The sequence below is a fragment of the Alosa sapidissima genome, chromosome 10 (genome assembly GCF_018492685.1).
Source record: "Alosa sapidissima isolate fAloSap1 chromosome 10, fAloSap1.pri, whole genome shotgun sequence".
NCBI lineage: Eukaryota > Metazoa > Chordata > Actinopteri > Clupeiformes > Clupeidae > Alosa > Alosa sapidissima.
In genome coordinates, this window is record NC_055966.1 from 2,924,408 (window position 1) to 2,943,765 (window position 19,358).

The following is a 19,358-nucleotide window of genomic DNA, read 5'->3' on the forward strand; positions in this document are numbered from 1 at the left end:
ACTGAAACAGAACTCAAACAACGCTGCATTGAGTGTGGCTAATTTTAGCCCCGTAGCACTAACAAAGTCTTTTTAATTCGAAACACCAAAGTTCAGGATACCGGTCTTTGTCCATAGACTGGAAAGATAACACTAGCGTCAAGTCCTTTTGAGATATAACGTTAACACAAGGCATCCACCTGCTTGCAAAGTAAAAACAAAAGGGGAAAAACAGATTTAACAGCTAGAAGCTAACTGTAATGTTAACCTTAAACTTAAGTCACCTCAAGTTAACTAAGCAGTTGAATCCCGAATCCCCCGCTGTCCCTGCTAAGTTAGACCCATTGATATCAGAAGAACACTTTCGAGTGGTTTTCGAGTAACTAGAAGCTATTGGATATCATGACTTAATGTGAGTAAATCACTAACGTTTGTTTTCATCATGAGCGACAACGTTAGCTGGCAAGGTAACGTTAATTAGGCCTGCAGGATGAAGTTATACGTTAAACAAGGACTCTTTCCCTTAGTGCTACTACAACGTTCAAAGTTAAGTCGTTACATTAGGAAGTTATATTACGAGAATAATCTGAAACAACCCCGGCCATTTCTCCCAGAAACTTACCATGTTCTTAAAAATAACAAGCTGTGTTGTTTGATACTTGCGACGTGAGATGATTAACGTTAGGCTACCTAAATTAAGTAAACCCGCCCGCCTAAACCTCACACTATGGAGGCGGGGCCTCTTAGAGTCATTGTCCAATGGCATTGGATAAACATGGAAGTAACATTCTACTGGTGTTCAAGACAACTCGGACAACATTTTGATATTGAATCCAACAGGATGGAAGGAGTCAGATATGTATTTTCCCTGTTAGAAAACCAGAAGATGAAACCAATCGAATGAATTTCGTCGTCTTCTCTCTTGCTGCTTTGCTTCGAAAAACTCGTCTATAGAAATTCTCAGTATTTTCCTCTCTCCATACCAAACACTTGCAGAAAGCAAGCACATAGATATCCCATCGTGTTAGGCAACAGGATGTTGGAATGGGGAGGGCGGAGACTTCAGACCCTATGCTTCAGACAGAGGAAAGGTCCGCCATCAAAACGATTTGTGTTAAATACAAAGTATCAAAGTGTTTAACCAGTAAAGGGCTTATTTTTGAGAGGCAATGGAGGTATGTTGCAATTTCGCCTAGCTTTCTGTTTAAATGAATGGACAGTAGCAGTTTACCTGTCGCCCACGAGACAGTGTTTATTTGTTTACCTACTAACGATATTTCCCGAATGGGGATACTCATACGAGACTCTCTTTGCATCATCGTTTATAAAATGCTATAGCCTAAATGTTATAATGTTGCTGGTGTTTTATACCATTTTTTGTTTATTCGTGTTTTTTATATATATATGATTTGGATAGGAACGTAAACTATCAGTTTAAGAAGTGACAACTAGCTTAGGCTAATTTAGCATATTTAAGATAGGCCTCAAATGCCTACTGCCACCACCATGTTCTTCTATCTAGTAGTTATTTAAGATTAATACGAAATTAAACAAATTAGATATAACCTAGTTTCATCAGGAAAACCTTTTGAGTTTTGGTATTGTGTTTGCTTGCAATTGCCGAGGTGAATGCAACCAGAGCCCGTCTCTGATGCAACTAACTGGAACTTTGCAATAAGATTCCATGATGATTTCTGGTTACGACTTCGGTAAAGTTAGACAGAAATTGGCAGATTCGCAAGATTCGCGTTTTGCGGTTCAATAAATCATAGGAGAAATGTTTTCATTGCATAATAGAGAGCTCTATCTAACCGTAGTAGGGTAGGCAACAAGCTACAATCTGGTTTTCATCAGAAAGAAGAAAGAAGTTACGTGACATATTAGAAACAAAAAATAGATGAGATCTCCGTGCAGATCTGATCGAAGGGTGAAATATTCTGGCAAAAATTGGTATAGTTTCTTAATTTGTGGCCTCCGCCAGACCAATCTTCATCCTGGAGAGTGTGGAAAGATGGATGTTATAACACCAGAAATCAAAATAAAGAAAATCATGGAAGCTCCTAAACCGAATAAGATTTATTAGCCTATTTATTATCATTCGAGTAAGTGAAGCATGGTCCAGGAAAGGGACATTTTACCAGGAAATTTTACAGCGCTCCCTAATGGCATACTGCGTGGTGACGTGAAAGAATGATCAGCCTTATATTGGAAGTTGGATATTCGACACATTCGAAAAATCTATTTAGCACTGACTATGAGGGTCGAGTTTGTGTCAAACCAACTTTAATGTGTTGAACAAGGCCTGCCTATATTACACAAAGCTTCTTTTGTCCAAAAACCCATGTTTTGATTTTATGAATTTTTTTATGCTGATAAAAGATTTTAATCTATTATGCGGCTTCACCTTTTGACTTACCCATACTAAAACACATCTCCTGAACTCGGCTTATTGCCCTTTCTAGGACACAAAGCTCCTTTTTCCCAAAAACCCATTCTTTGATTTTTATAAATATTTTTAATGTAAAAAAAATGCTTTAAATCTATTATGCGGCTTGACCTTTTCACCTACCCATGTCAAAACACATCTGTTGCACTCAGCTAACTGCCCTTCATAGTGCACAAAGCTTCCTTTTTCTAAAAACTCACTCTTTGATTTTATATTAATATTTTACTATTCAAAAATGCTATAAATCTATTATGCGACTTCCACTTTCGACCTACCCATGTTAAAACGCATCTGTTACACTCAGCTAACTGCCCTTCATAGTACACAAAGCTTCTTTTTTCCAAAAACTCACTCTTTGATTTTATATGAATATTTTACTATTCAAAAATGCTATAAATCTATTATGCGGTTTGACCTTTTGACCTACCCATGTCAAAACACATCTATTGCACTCAGGTAACTGCCCTACATATTACACAAAGCTTATATTTTTTAAAAACTCATTCTTTGATTTTATATTAATTTTTTACTATTTAAAAACTTCTATAAATCTACTATGCGGCTTGACCTTTTGACCTACCCATGTCAAAACACATCTGTTTTACTCAGCTAATTTCCCTTCATAGTACACAAAGCTTCTTTCTTCCAAAAACTCACTCTTTGATTTTATATATATTTTTTACTGTCAAAAAACGCTATAAATGTATTATGCGGCTTAACCTTTTGACCGACCCATGTCAAAACACATCTATTGCACTCATGTTTTATTTTTTTTAAAACTCATTCTTTGATTTTATATACATTTTTTAATATTCAAAAATGCTATAAATCTATTATGCGACTTCCACTTTCGACCTATGTTAAAACACATCTCTTGCACTCAGCTAACTGTCCTTCATAGTACACAAAGCTTCTTTTTTCCAAAAACTCCCTCTTTGATTTTATATAATTTTTTTTACTGTAAAATGTATATAAAATCAAAGAAGGGCAGTTAGCTGAGTGCAGCAGATGTTTTTTGACATGAGTAGGTCGAAAGGGGAAGTCGCAAAATAGATTTATAGCATTTTTAATAGTAAAAAATTAATAAGTATTACTTTTTTGATCCCGTGAGGGAAATTTGGTCTCTGCATTTAACCCAATCGGTGAATTAGTGAAACACAAACAGTTCACAGTGAACACACAGTGAGGTGAAGCACACACTAATCCCGGCGCAGTGAGCTGCCTGCTTCAACGGCGGCGCTCGGGGAGCAGTGAGGGGGTTAGGTGCCTTGCTCAAGGGCACTTCAACCGCGGCCCACTGGTCGGGGCTCGAACCGGCAACCCTCCGGTTACAAGTCCAGAGTGCTAACCGGTGGGCCACGGCTGCCCTAAATAAATATAAAATCAAAGAGTGAGTTTTTGGAAAAAAGAAGGTTTGTGTACTATGTAGGGAAGTTAGATGAGTGCAGCAGATGTGTGTTGAGATGGTTGAGTCAAAAGGGGATGGCACATAATAGATTTATAAAAAAAAATTATAGTACATTTTTTTTTATATAAAATCAAAGAGGGAGTTTTTGGAAAAAATAAGCTTTGTGTACTGTGTAGGGCAGTTACCTGAGTGCAATAGATGTGTTTTGACATGGGTAGGTCAAAAGGTCAAGCCGCATAATAGGTGTATAGCATTTTTGAATAGTAAAATATTAATATAAAATCAAAGAATGAGTTTTTGAAAAACAGAAGCTTTGTGTACTATGTAGGGCAGTTAGCTGAGTGCAACAGATGTGTTTTGACATGGGAAGGTCAAAAGGTCAAGCCGCATTATAGATTTAAAGCATTTCTTTTTTACATTAAAAAATATTTATAAAACCAAAGAATGGGTTTTGGGGAAAAATAAGCTTTGTGTACTATATAGAGCAGTAATCCAAGTTCACCAGATGTGTTTTGACATGGGTAGGTCAAAAAGGCAAGCCGCATAATAGATTTGAAACATTTAACATTAAAAATTGTATAAAATCAAAGAGCAGGTTTTTGGGAAAAAGGAGCTTTGTGTCCTAGAAAGGGCAGTAAGCCGAGTTTAGGAGATGTGTTTTAGTATGGGTAAGTCAAAAGGTGAAGCCGCATAATAGATTGAAATCTTTTATCAGCATAAAAAATTCATAAAATCAAAACATGGGTTTTTGGACAAAAGAAGCTTTGTGTAATATAGGCAGACCTTGTTTAAACACATTAAAGTTGGTTTGACACAAACTCGACCATCGTAGTCAGTGCTAAATAGATTTTTCGAATGTGTCGAATATCCAACGTCCAATATAAAACTAACTTTACCACGGTCATCTAGATAACTCTGGTACAACAGTGGCTGCTGGTGACCACATTTTTTGGTAAAGCATGAATCCCTACCCACGCCCCGAAACCGAACACCGCGCTTAACTCTCTACGAAACTCCCCCTCGCTCGGTCTGAAGCTCTTTTCCTTGTCTTTGCATCTTCCGTCAAGGGTTTTCGCTGCTTCTTCGCCGGCTCTGCCATTATACACGTTTGCAACAATAGCTAGCGTTTCTTTAGCCTGCCTCTGTGCTGTGGATGAAGGATGTAAACTGATCCTGCTTCGGTCGGCGGGTACGATACACTGAACTTGCAAGCAGGATATTCTTCCTACAGGCAGTAGGGGCGGGCGAGAGAGTCTTCATTCACCCTGTAATGAGTCATTTAACCATATACCGACTTACCAAGATGATTAATTAACACGAAAACGTTGCCTGGTGTCCCTTTAACACACCTCTTATTCATAGAAAAGGCAGTGAAGTTGAATATAGGCCTATAAGACACGTGATGACATTGCACTACTGTCTAAATGATGTGCATAAACAAAAGTGATATGTTGTTGGGATGATCAGAGAGCTAAATAGGTTATTTGGTTGAGAAAACAATATTTGTTTAATTGAAAGCCCATCTAAAAAAAAAATGGCTAGGCAACTGATGCACTAGGTTGACTTTGTGATGCAGTGGAACCTACACAAGAGCCCACCACCACATAGCTATCTCTTATCATCCCTTGTCTCAAACTTGGTCCATTTGCTAGGTCGTCCAAGTTAACGATTTAAAGCAGCACTATGCAAGTTTTTTTACCTTTAATACAACAGCTTCAAAGCCATTTTGATGGTAAGCAACCTTGTAATAGGAGAATCGTTCACCTAGCATACAGTAGTGATGAACGTGACGCGAGAATCGTGAAACATTACCTGGTCAGTAGATATAGCTGTTTCGAGATTGTCCTCGCCTGTTGCTAGTCCTCAGCTCCAAAACAATTGTACATACCAGTACTGGTAGTTTGTGATTGGCACATGCAAATGCTCTCAAATGCTTAATTGTGAGTGATGTGAATCTAACATAATTTATAGGTCTCTATATTATACAAACAAACAATGTATGCCAAATGTCATTCCTTTCAGATGATGATCTCCAATGGTGTGGACTATAGGTGAAGAGGAACTAGCCTTCATAGGGGACTAAGAGAGCTACATCATAATTACAGAGGAACCTATGGACTCTACCATGTTGATCTGGAGGATGCTTCATATGTATGTGGTACTACAGGGGGCTGTTAGGTCCTGTTATGCCCACAGCCTTTTTACCTGTGAACCTAGTAGGGTGCAGTGGTGCCATGGCATGCCGTACAACATGACTTTCTTCCCCAACATGTTGGGACACTATGACCAAGACATTGCAGCAGTGGCAATGAAGGTAAGAAGTCAATTTGTCTGAAATGGTCTAAATTTGACAGTTTCAGGCAGGGCTGATGGATTCATCAATTTCAAATTGGCAATGTGATTAGCAAAGTCTGTGATTTAGAATATAACAAGTTTTGCTACGCATCTGACCCAGGGAATGTTTATATTTTGCAATGTGCTGTGATCCTGGCACTCAAATGCTCCCCAATCAGATGTAATCTAATGTGACTGTTAGGGACTACCATTTTACTTTAGGAGGAGAGGTAGGCTAGGACCTACAGTGTTACATTGGGAGGAGAGGGAGAGGTGTAATTTGATTCCATTTTGAACTGAAATATCAACAACCTTCAAGCTGCATCCTCTTCAATCAGCATCAATATCAGAAGGCTATCACATGATTCCCTATTTTGTACATTGACCCAGAGGACTGTTAGGGGGCAGGCCATATATTATCATCAAGTGGGCCTATACTAAATAATGTCCAAATTATAACTTTGTTGGCCATCCTTATGAGTGTACAGAAAGAAAACAATAAATCTTACTCAAACCCGATATTGAGTAGTATTAAACTATATTTATGTTTACTGCAATCATATGGGAAAAGTAACTACACTGGGTATACTGAGAATCGTTTTTTTAATTCTTAAAATCGATATTGAATCGAATTGTGACATTTTCTGAATTGTGCACCCCTAAAACATATCTTATTATGACCGCCACACAGCGAAGCGGTGGTCATATAGGTTTAGTCAGATTTTTTTTTTTTTCTTTTCTTTTTCGCATGTCCAAATTTCCGTCAAGGATTCCCGGGACACTGTAAGACCGGTGGGCTTGGTGGGCATGTAACCCCACATGGATAGCATGGAACCTCCTGTTTTCGTTTTGATCTGTAGCCCCCCCGCTGGACTGGACCCCCGAAAGGAGGGTAGGGCAGACACAGTTTTCTGTGAATATCTCGAGAACCATAGGGTTTAGGAGGACCTTTTTTTTTTTTTTGTATGTTGATCTCAAAGGGCCATGTCAACCCATTCCATAACCACTCATTTCATGTATAGCGCCACCTAGTTAAACACAAAAAAGTAAAAATGAGGTGTTGTAATCGCAGGTATCTGTGACCTAACATAGTCAAAACTGCACGAAATTGGAAGTGTAGGATCATTATGACACCCTCTGAATGCACGCCAAGTTTCGTGGAATTCCGTTCATGGGGGGCCACACAATAACTTAATTTATGTTACTATACACCAACTGGCCTGTAGGTGGCCGGAGACAGTTTTCTGTAAATATTTCGAGAACCGTAGGGCCTAGGAGGTCCACCTTTTTTTTGTATGTTGGTCTTAAGGGGGCATGTCAACCTATCCCATTACCACTTATTTCATGTATAGCGCCACCTAGTTAAAAATTAAAAAGCAAAACATTAGGTGTTTTCATCACAATATCTCTGGCTGACATGGTCAAAACTGCACGAAATTGAAAGTGTAGAATCATTATGACACCCTCCGAATGCATGCCAAGTTTCGTGGACTTTCGTTCATGGGGGGCCTTACAATAAAATAATTTATGTGTACATTTAGTGACCGTACACCAACAAGGATTCCTGGGACACTGAAAGACCGGGGTACACGAAACTTGGTGGGCATGTAACCCCACATAGATAGCATGGAATCATCGCTTTTCGTTTTGATCTGTAGCCCCCTCCCCCGCTGGACTGGACCCCCCGAAAGGAGGGTAGGGCAGACACAGTTTTCTGTGAATATCTTGAGAACCGTAGGGCCTAGGATGAACAATTTTTTGCGTATGTTTGCCTCCAGGGGTCATGTAAACCCATTGCATATGCACACATGTGCATAAACAGATACACACACACACACACATACATTCACAGTTATCCTACGTATGACACATACTCACACAGTAGACATATATACGCATGCATGCACATGCACACACACAGGCACATAAACAGGCAAACACACAAGCACATGCACGCACACACACCCACCCACACACACATAAACGTAAACATGTACACGCACACATGCACACAATTCAAAAATTTCTTAGAATTATGAACAGGCAAGATGAGGGTGGGGTTGTATAAAATGTATATTACATGTGAAATCTATGAACTAATCATGTTTTGGTACTTGGTCTAGCTGATACCAGATGCCTTTCAGCGTGACTTATTTTTGTGGAAAACATGTGCTGGACTGGGCGGCGGTCATATTTTGTACCGCTCTGCGGTACATCTAGTTGTTTTATTTATCTGAATGGTGGTTTAAAGACTTGTTATATTCCTACAGCAATTCATGCCCCTTGCCAACCTCCAGTGCTCCCCAGATGCTCATCTCTTCTTGTGTCAGGCATTTGTCCCTGAATGTAATGAGCCCACAGTGGTGTTGTCACCATGTCGGGAGCTGTGTGAGAGAGTCCACTCAGACTGTAAAATGGACATGCAGGTCTTCGGTTTGAGCTGGCCCCCTGAACTACAGTGTGACAGGTATGCACTCGTTTACTTCTCAAAATGGACACATTTGATTTCACAATGATGCATACATTGACACATTGATATGATATTTTAAGACTTTAATAAAACTACTGTATGAGAAAGATGGTAAGTAAAATATTTGGTGACTGGATGATAATTGATTTTTGGTGATTATTCAGGCAGCTGTCCATACTTTGACTGCCTGTGCATTTGCATTTTAAATGCATTTGGATTGGCCACAGTAGCACTAAAATCTTATATTCTTCAATGCATATTGATGTATTCTTAGTGGTGTCATTCAGCCTATCTGATACTGTAACAACGAGAATGCAATGATAGAAAAATGCATTTCTTCCCTGTTTGTCAAAGACCAAATTGGCTTTATGTGAACCAAAAGGGAAATAAATGACTTAATAGCAGGGCTTTGAACCATATTTTTTTTCCAATTGGTTCGTTCCGAACAGCAACATGGAACCTGGAAATTCACATGGAAATTCATATCCTATCTAAATAGATAGAATTTGTATTTGAAACTAAACATTTGTGAGATACTTGTCGAGGTACAATAATTACCTCTTTTGATTGAGCTTGATTGACATGCTACAGCTTGGGCATACAATCTTGATTAGGCTACTTGCTGGCGGCAAGCTTCTCTATTACATTTCTCCCGATGAGCGAACAACCGGACATGAACCCTACCAAGTCATATTGCACAGAAATCTTGTCAAAGAACTGAAAAAAATAACGGTATAAACCAGTTACCATTATTTTAGATAAACAATTCTGTTCCGGAACATTTTTTTTTTTTTTTTTTTAAGTTTCTGGTTTTCGTTCCGTGAACCTGTTCAAAGCCTTGGTGAATAGCAATGTACTGCCTTTTCATAGCAAACCACACTGTCTTACTTTAAACACTGGAAGGTAAATCCAGGTATCCATGTCATGATAAGTAGGGTTGCACAGTTATAGCAATCGCAATCTCAATATGAACCAATTCAAATATCCAATTGCAAAAGCTACAAATAATTGTGCCCAGTTCATTTTGTCACATTTCTGACTTTTATATACATTTCATCCTCATCGACTTTGCCAGTTCTGATTGGTTGTGTACGTAGTGCATAAGGGGCACAGAAATTCTGATTGGTGAGCTTTACAATCATGCTCACCAATCGGGTGGCACAAAATAAAGAGACATTTGGAATATTGAACTGAATCAATTCATTGACATTCAAAAATCATATTGCAAATCGCAATATGTCCTAAAAATCCATTCCGTGCAGCCCTAATGATCATCTATAGAAGTCATCTATGAGTGGTCTTAAATCATGTCTTTCTCTCTCCTACCTCAGGTTGAATTACTGTCAGAACTCACTTGATGGGTCTATAGTGTCCCCCACAAAGCACGTGACCACACCCAAGAGCTCACCCTCATCAAAGCGGGACCTAGGTTTCTGGTGCCCAATGCAGCTTAAGACTCAACCTGGACAAGGTTCTTCATTCCTGGGAGCTCAAGATTGTGCCCCTCCATGTGAAAATATGTACTTAAAGCCACATGAAATTAAGTTTGCCAAGACATTCATCGGCGTGTGCTCCATTGTTTGCTTGTGTGCCACGCTTTTCACATTCCTCACTTTCCTCATTGATGTTAAACGTTTTCGCTACCCAGAGCGACCAATAATCTTTTATGCAGTGTGTTACAGCTTTGTGTCACTCATCTACTTTGTTGGTTTTTTGCTGGGCAACAGGGCTGCTTGTAATCAGTCTCTCCACCCAGGAGGTGTGGGAACGGTTGTCCTTGGTGCTCAAGGCAATAAGGCATGCACACTGCTCTTCATGCTGCTATACTTCTTCTCCACAGCAGGAATTGTGTGGTGGGTCATTCTCACAATCACCTGGTTTCTGGCAGCAGGGCCCAAGTGGAGCTGTGAAGCCATTGAGAAGAAGGCTGTGTGGTTCCACTCAGTGGCATGGGGCCTACCTGGAGCACTCACCATCATCCTTTTGGCCCTAGATAAGGTGGAGGGGGACAGCATCAGTGGTGTGTGCTTTGTGGGGCTCTATGACCTTGTCACGCTGCGCTGGTTTGTACTTGCACCATTGTGTGTGGGTGTGCTCACTGGCCTGGCTCTGCTGCTGGCTGGCATTGTCTCTCTCAATAATGTGCGGCAGGTGATCCAGCATGATGAGCAAAACCAAGAGAAGCTGAAAAAATTTATGATACGCATTGGAGTTTTTAGTGGCCTCTACCTACTGCCGTTGCTCACACTCTTAGGCTGTTATCTTTATGAGCAAGGCCGACGAGAAGCCTGGGAGCATAGCTGGATCAATGACCGCTGCCGTGACTTCAGCATTCCCTGTTCCCACAAGGTAAGCTGTGAGAGAGTGGACATTTTCATATCAAAGTAACCATATTTTTGTTTTAGTTATTCAGTGAATTTAAAGTGAATTTGTGTGTATGTATTAGAGTGCGGTGCGAGCCGCAAATTTCTGTCTGAACCCGGCCCGCATCCGACAGAGTTGCGTCCGAACCCGACAGGCATTTTCATTTTTATGTCTGAACCTGACCCGAGCCCGATGCAGATGATGCCTCAGTTATTCCCATGCTAGTGATTAAACGTTCACATTTGTGGATAGCCTGTCTTTAGCCCATTAAACGGAACAAACAACAAATGGAATTCTTGTCTACAGAATCAGATGTGTGCATTACCATTGAAAAGAAAAGACAGAAAAGTCTTATAGCCTACCGGTATACTATACCTATGGCTATAGATATGGTATGGGCTATGGACATAGCCTATGTCTTTACCACAGTACGCAACGCAAGTAGGACTGCCTTCACATAGTAGGTCTAGACTTAATTGCTTAATTTTCTTTGGTCTTAAAATCTCCTGCATTACCCAAGACGTGCCGCCTGAAATGCACATGCGTTGTCAAGGCTACATAAACAAATCTTGCACACAGGAAGAAAGCTGTTAGGTCTTGTTTACATTTGCAACGTTTGCATCATGTAAAGCAGACCTGTTGGTTACCCAACATAATAGGGCTCAGGTCGGGTAGCCACACTCTAATATGTATACACTAACGCTCAAAAGTTTGGGGTCACTTAGAAATTTCAGGTATTAGAATACCAGCTGAGACCAGTTGCATTGTTTTTTTTAATCAGGGCAGCAGTTTTCAGATTACATTATGTGCTTACAAAATTGCAAAAGGGTTCTCCAATTTTTTCTCAGTTAGCCTTTTAAAATCAGATATCAGATTAGTAAACAGAATATGCCTTTGGAACATTGAATACTGATAATGGGCAAAGTAAATATTGCATTTAATATCAGCCATTTCTTTCTACAACAGTCATTTACAACATTAATGATGAAAACAAGGACATTTCTAAGTGACCCCAAACTTTTGAATGTGTGTGTGTGTGTCTGTGTGTGTGTGTGTGTGTGTGTGTGTACCAGGATCACAATCAGCCTAACACCGTTCTTTGTGTTCTGTAGAGAACGGAGTTTGATTGGCCTGACCTGTCCTTATTTCTGATCAAATACCTGATGACTCTGGTAGTGGGCATATCTGCTGTTTTCTGGGTCAGCAGTAAGAAGACTTGCTCAGAATGGGCTATCTTCTTTAAGCGGACACACAAGAAAGAGTAAATAAATGTCTTTATATATATCATGAGCTATGAACTTTTATATGAATTCTTCATTGATAATAATTATAAATTGAATCTACTATTTGCAAACATTATCACAGTTGTAAAATATTCCTCCTTTTGCTTTCATTCATTCGTTTTCATTTTCATCTTTACACAACTTTTCCAGCATTTTGTTACCCCCATCCCAACTTTTTTTTAAACATGTTGCTGGCATCAAATTCAAAATTAACATATATTTTCCATATATTTGCTAAATATGGGTTTACGAAACTTGTATATTATCACATTTTATTTTTATTTGCATTTTACACAATGTCCCAACTTTTTCTGTTTTGGGGTTAATGTTCAATTGACGTTTTTTCAACAGTGGTCATATCATTTTTTAGTTGTTTGACATACTGTAATCGTTCTTTATCTCAACGGCACAGATACAGTTTCTCGATGTAATGAAATTATAGAAAGATTTATGTGGAACTGAGAACTGATAAAACTTTGTAGCTTGTTTAAAAGTTCAGAGAACAAATGTATTTACTTTGATTATAATTCTTGGATTTTTTGCAAATATGGGCATTTATTCATAATGAATAAAATGTCTTAAAGTCTTAACTTTAATTTTTTTAAACCTGTAGAAACCCCTGCTTATGTTCTTTGTGTGGTGTAGCGTAGTGGTAATGAGTGATGAATCGGCTACTATGAGCATGTAATTGTACCCTGGAAATCCAGAGTTCTCGCGAGAGCACAATGGAATTGTCTCTGCAAGACACTCAATGAGCAATGATGCACGTTACTTTTACCCCTTGCATCCCGGGGAACCAGCTAAACTGATGAATACAGCGCTGCAACGTTGGAGGACAGTAAAAATTGGTCGTAGTGTTTTCCGATTGCGCCGAAGTCCGAAATCATTCAGAGTTAACATGGTCTAGAGTTATCCAATTGCGTGCAGTGAGATTTTTAAATGCATGCTTGTTGCCGCCCCTCGATTTGGGCCATTACATTGTTCGTGGCCAGACCCTTAATCTTTCTAGATTACCAGGGTCTGGATTTTCCAGGCTAATTTAATTCAGGATTTAGGTTGCATTTCAGTCCCTCCAGGATTTTGCGATGTTGCGATCGCAACAATTAACGCAAATTCAACCAATCCCTCCAAATTCTGGGTCACCTTGCAATTTTGTCCAAACACTACAACTTTTCTGCAAATGTTACCAATCATTGTAGTTTCCCTGTGAAATTTGTCATCATGACAAATCATGTCATAGCTGGTTTTATGTCTACCGTGGACGATTTTATACTCCAGTTGTCAATGGAGAAATTACAGTATATGGAATTCTTACTTCCGGAATCAGTGGTGGGCGGGACTGTTGAGCTCTATGCGAACTCAATTAGACTTACACACCACATTAAAGATATGCCTAAGTGTAATAGTTTAAAAATCAATATAACGTATTTAAATGACAAAATATTTGTAGCTACTAGTAATTATGCAGATGATAAAATACTATATATTATTAACAAAATACACTTTATATGAATTCCAAAATATATTAAATAATATATGAAATAGAAACATATGACATAAGCCATCATATTCCGTGTGTGTTTGTTTGTTTGTGTGTGTGTGCATGTAGAGGGTCAAGCAGAATCTAGGATTGCCACTGGTGTGAATGATCACACTATATTCAATATTACTGATGACGTCAAGGTGGTGGGCGCCCCCAAAATAAAAAAAAATATTGAAAAAGTATCGAAATTGCAATTCTTGACTTGATATCGGTATCGAATCAATCATTTTAGTGTCGTGACAACACTAGTTTGCATGTTCTTTTTCTCCATTCCATTTTTCAATCTTGAATGTTTTTTTTTTCTTTTGAAGTTATGATTCTGTGATATATGATTTATGTTGGGGCCCTTTAAAAAAAATGACATGAATTTTCTTTCTGTTCCAAATAACAGTGCAATCAACGAGAGTCGCCGAGTATTGCAAGAGTCTTGTGAATTCTTTTTGAAGCACAACAGCCGTGTGCAGCACAAGAAGAAGCACTACATGCCTAACTCCCACAAACTTAAGGTCATATCAAAATCCATGGGCACCAGCACTGGTGAGCCAATCCCTGCACCCACTGATAACCAAGGTGATGATCTTCTCATTACCCAAACTCTTGGGAACCACCAAGCCAGGAATCAGACTGCATTCTCAAGGACACAAAGTTCCTCTGAGATGTCAGGAAAAGACCAGGTGGAGAGGCCTATGTCTAGGAGAAGTGGTAAAGGCCCTGTTGGACAGGCTATGGCTGCTCACTTAAGCTCAGAGAAGCATAACAACACTGGAAGCTCAAGCAAATTCAGCAGTCAGTCTGAGAACTTCCGAAAGATTTCAGCAGGAAGGTAAGTATAATATGTTAGTTACCAGCCTGGTGGCTTACAGCGAATTTTCTAACCTGTACCAAAACACATTTTTATTCAAACATCAAGTCTGCCTCAAAATACAACAGAGAAATCCTGAACTCAAAATGTCATTGTGGGAAAAAAAACAAAAAAAACAATGATGCGTAACAGTGCAAATCAGACCTTTCAGAATAAGAATAATAATAGCCTAACGCTAATAACAAGCCTTGCCAAAATTATGGGTCATTAAGTAAGAATACAAAATAATTGTTAGATTAAGTAGATTATGTTAAAACGACATGGACATTAGGCCGAACTTCCGACGTATTTTTTTGCACACACGCTGGCTCTGCCTGCTGCGCTGCCTGCACAATGTCCTCGGCTTCGCGAAATCAGTACATATTCGCGCCTAATTATAGAACGTCAAAAAGAAACAAAGTAGCCGGGCTGCATCCAGACACTTTGCCGTCAGGGGCTGCATGCAGTCGACTCAGACTCTCTACGGACAGTTTTTAATGTTTATCAGAAAATAACTACTCAGTATTCTGATTGAGTATAATTTTCGGGACAATTAGGGCAGGATTCGGGATTCGGGACAACTGCTTGGATATCGGGACTGTCCCGAATTTTTCGGGACGTCTGGTCACCTTACCTACCCGAGACGTAATTATTATAGGTTACTTGGTAGTAAAGGTAAATGCTGCAGATGCACAAATCTACATAACAAAGATATATTAATTTACTTTGAAATGAGTAGGGCTAGTTTACAGCATGACATTGTTTGTGCATATTAATAAATTGCATTTAATGACGGAAAATAGTTTTTTATCCGACTAATTGATGAAATAATCTATAGAATACTCGATTCCAAAAATAATCGATAGCTGCAGCCCTGTAGGATTGCTTTAAAGTGTATAATGTTGGTTTAGCTGTATAATGATTCAGTCATTTGCCAACATTGCAATATTTAGAAAATAATTTCATGGCAAAATGGATGCATGCGATTAATTAATCACATTTTGTTTTGTCTGTCAGGTTGTTTTTTTTTGCTGCCGTGTGATTGGCTAATTAGATATTTGTGTTTAATAAGCAGTTGAACAAGTGTACCTAATACAGTGGCCGGTGTGTGTGTGTGTGTGTGTGTGTGTGTGTGTGTGTGTGTGTATTTAAATTAAATATTTGGTATTATGAAAAGCTGAGTTTGAATATATTTAGTTAAGGTGTATGTAAACTTCTGACTTCAACTGTATATGTGTGTGTGTTCATTCTTGTAGATTTTACAGTTTGGATCATTTGCTATCAAATGTAATATGCATTTCTTTTCAAAAACATGGAATCACTGACACGTTACCATTTCAATTTAAAAAAATAACATAATGTATCAAACATATAGTGTAGAAATTATAAATACAACCTCAAAGAACGTTTCTGCGCATTACTTCTGTAGAAGTCACATTTCAAGCACAAGTGTAACTTCAGACAAGCAGACTTCATTAACTCATCAGTGTCAGGGCAAGTTTTCTAGGTGATTCTAAACTTTTGAATGATAGTGTACATTAAATTTGACAGGCAATTACATCAATAACATTACATACTATTAATAATTTTATGTAATAAATTCTTATTTTTGTTCACTTTAGTGTGAAACCGAGAGTAGAGTTTCCAGAAGATATGCAACCATCTCTCCATGGCATTCTTCACAGTAGTAGCGAGAGCCCTTTGCCAAGAAGTCAGGATCAAAGGAGCAGTTGTTCTACTCTTCCCAAAATGCAGACCTGAACCCAACCTTCAACCCCGGAACCTGTACAAACCTCAACCCTATGTGTATTTGTAAGAGCCCCTCCAAAACTGCAGCTGCATGAAATGTCAACTGCTGGAATTTTAAATCATTATTGATATATTGGAGCATTATTTGTCTTAGTCAAATACCAAAATTCAGCACTAGTAGCCTTCAGAACAATGGGGACTTATATGGTGATAATTATAGCTGTAGTCAAAGGTGTGATGTAGCAGTTTTCTTCCTGCTGACCATTTACATGGCTATGTAACGCCTGTAAAGCAGTGGTTCCTGATGTATGGGGCTGGGTCCCAAGGGTGTGGGGGTGTGAAAAAATGTAACGAGAAGTCTTAAACAACTACTGGTCAAATTAAACTACTGGTCTGGGGAGTGATGGAGAAGTACTAGCGTTGCCACGCGTGTACTAAATCTCACTCACTTTATTTTACATTACAGCTGCCTCTATAATTATTGCCACTCCTGGTAAAGTTGAGTAAAAAGATGTATACAATTATCCTGATTAATTTTAGTAAACACACACACTCAAAACAATGAGGGGGGAAATGACCTGACTGAGACTGAGATAATCATCACAGAAGTTTGATTTTGTGCTCAGTAAAGGGGAAAAAGTTGGAGAAACAAACAGCCCATCAGTAGGCATGGGGTTGATATTGAGTTTATTTGTATTCAGTTCATCAGTCATCTTTCAATGTATGCCGAACCCGCCTTGAGTGTTTGTTACCAAAATTTGAAGCTGTGTCACCTTATTTTTTTATATCTTAGTGAAACATTGTCATGATTTACTGCTTGAAGGTTCATAGACACAAATAACTTAAAAAACATATTTTTACTAATTTTTACCAAGGGTTCCAATAATTGTGGAGGGCACTGTATGGCAATGCATAGCAGCAGAGTAGCCTACTAGCCTAACCAATGATGATGAGTTCATAGCTAACTTTGTACTTATACATAATGTTGGTTGGCCTAACGTTTAGCAGGATAAAAGACAAAAGTTCAACAGAGAAAATTTTATTAATTTAAATAGTTTGGATGCAGAAATAATGTTAAAGAAAAGCTATGCAACAGCCGATGGACATGTTGGCTATATGAGCCTCTCCATTGTGGTGCTGGGTGTGTGTGGGGGTGGGGGTGGGGGGGGGGGGGGTTGGGTGGAAACCACTGCTGTAATGCCTTAAATAGACGAAATATTTTTCATATAGCGTAATATTTCTTGTGAGAGAGTAATAGGTAAATGAGCCTCATTAGCTTTAAGGGACCGTGTTCTGGCCACCCTAAGAATGGCCTGGAGATGGGAATCGCTTCATCTAAATATGCCTTGATTTATTGATGCTTATCATTTCAGCTTTGTTTGTATACTTCCAAAGAGACACAAACAATGGACAGTTTGTGAAGGAGTTAGGTAACTCTTAGAAATTCTATAATTTCTGGTTCACTTTTGTATTGGAAGGATACGCCTTGAAGTCAAAAATGGGTGGTCAGACTCTTGCTGCAAGTTTGGAATGGCAGGGTTACACTGTGCCTTCATTTGGAAACTCCTGATGGTAAATCATAGAATTTGTTTAGGGCATTTCCCCTTTCATCTGGCAAGTCTCTGACACAGTACATGACAACATTGTCTCAGTTTGCCACGAAAACATGGGTTCAAGTCATTTCATGTATGTTATTGATAAATTTCATCATGACTGATTAATAGAAATGTATGTTGATTTTTGAAAACATGTTTTACTTTTATATATATTTTTGTGTAGTCCCATTTCTTATTTCAAAATGCTTTGTGCAACTATTTTAATCATGCAAGCCTTTTAAGGACATTTCTGTAGCCTGCTAGATAACCTGACTACTACTCACGTAATGGGCACTCAGAACCACTAACCGACTTTAGATATGGATTATTATATCAAGCAGGCCAGCACTTGTTTGTTTAGCTTCACTCCCACTGTTCTTTATGTTTAATGTAGTGTGTGTGGGGGGGGGGGGGGGGGGGTTGTATGACAGAATTCTTGAATTATAGTCAGACATGCCACAGGTAGGGTTTTTTTGGTAAAATTGTCATTTTCTAAAGTGCTTTGTTTTGTCTTTTTTATTAAAAGTACGTCAAGTTTCACATTCCTCTGTCCGTCCCTTTTGTTCTCGCATTTGTAAGTTTAGTTGGTGCCCTGAAGTGATATTTCTGAGAAAAGTTCAAAATCCCTATTATTTTTGTAAAATAATGCGGAAAAGGTTTTCATGCATGCATTCATTCAAGAGTATAAAACACACTGCATTGCAGACATGCAGAAATGAGCAAGAAAGTTGCAGTTGCCTTTGATGCAGATGCATGTCAGGTGGGAATGGCATCATAACAGTGGGGATGCAGATGCATAGTCTGGTGGAAGTGGGCAGTACAGCACAGAAGATACAGACTCTGGGGTGGAAACATGCAAAGCAGTGTTTCAGCAAGTAGATGGTGGAAAGACTGTAACAACTTCCACATTTAGCAGATTCTACAATCTATAAGGGAAACTCAGGTCTGAAGGTCTGTCAACAAACCAGCCAGCCACAACCCACAAAGACAAGTATTATATCTCTTCCCCCCCCCCCCCGAAAAAAAATGCTAGTCCTCAACACCAATTGCGGTACAAAATACAGCCGCTGTTCAGTCCTGCACATTCTCTCCGCAAAAATAAACGCTTATCAATTTGTCTCCATCTCTTACTCCAGTCCCTACTCTTGCAACTTTTGTGCATGTAAATGAGTGTGTGCATAGTGTTTGTGTACAGTATATGTGTGCTTCTGTGTGTGTGTGTGTGTTCGTTTGTGAGTGTGCATGTGGGGGTAATGGTGTGCCTGCGTGTGTGTGTGGGTGTGTTTATGTGTGTGCATATGTGCTTGTGTGTGCATGCATGTGTGTGTGAGTATGTGTAGCTGATA

The 19,358-nt window shown here is 39.0% G+C and overlaps 2 protein-coding genes across 10 annotated transcripts in view; one reads left to right on the top strand and one right to left on the bottom strand.

Annotated features, from left to right (window-relative positions):
- The window catches only part of cep192 (centrosomal protein 192), an 87,881-nt gene extending 87,174 nt beyond the window's left edge, over nucleotides 1-707 (bottom strand). For 4 of the 8 annotated variants that reach the window (XM_042107481.1, XM_042107476.1, XM_042107485.1 and 1 more), the window contains exon 1: nucleotides 602-707. The gene's annotated coding sequence lies outside the window, so the exon portion shown is untranslated. The remainder of the gene's footprint in view (nucleotides 1-601) is intronic. The other 4 variants (XM_042107483.1, XM_042107482.1, XM_042107477.1 and 1 more) reach the window with 3 other exon arrangements.
- Nucleotides 708-791: 84 nt separating this feature from the next.
- fzd6 (frizzled class receptor 6) lies at nucleotides 792-18,554 on the top strand. 2 transcript variants are annotated; one of them, XM_042107503.1, is made up of 8 exons: nucleotides 794-1,154; nucleotides 5,856-6,147; nucleotides 8,438-8,634; nucleotides 9,969-10,108; nucleotides 10,478-10,986; nucleotides 12,114-12,262; nucleotides 14,219-14,650; nucleotides 16,291-18,554. In XM_042107503.1, exons 2-8 carry the CDS (start codon nucleotides 5,947-5,949, stop codon nucleotides 16,427-16,429), a joined length of 1,767 nt encoding a protein of 588 aa, XP_041963437.1. In that variant the 5' UTR covers nucleotides 794-1,154; nucleotides 5,856-5,946; the 3' UTR covers nucleotides 16,430-18,554. The 2 variants fall into 2 exon arrangements, with proteins under 2 accessions (XP_041963436.1, XP_041963437.1); XM_042107502.1 differs by having other exon boundaries at nucleotides 792-1,154; nucleotides 9,969-10,986.
- Nucleotides 18,555-19,358: the final 804 nt, after the last annotated feature.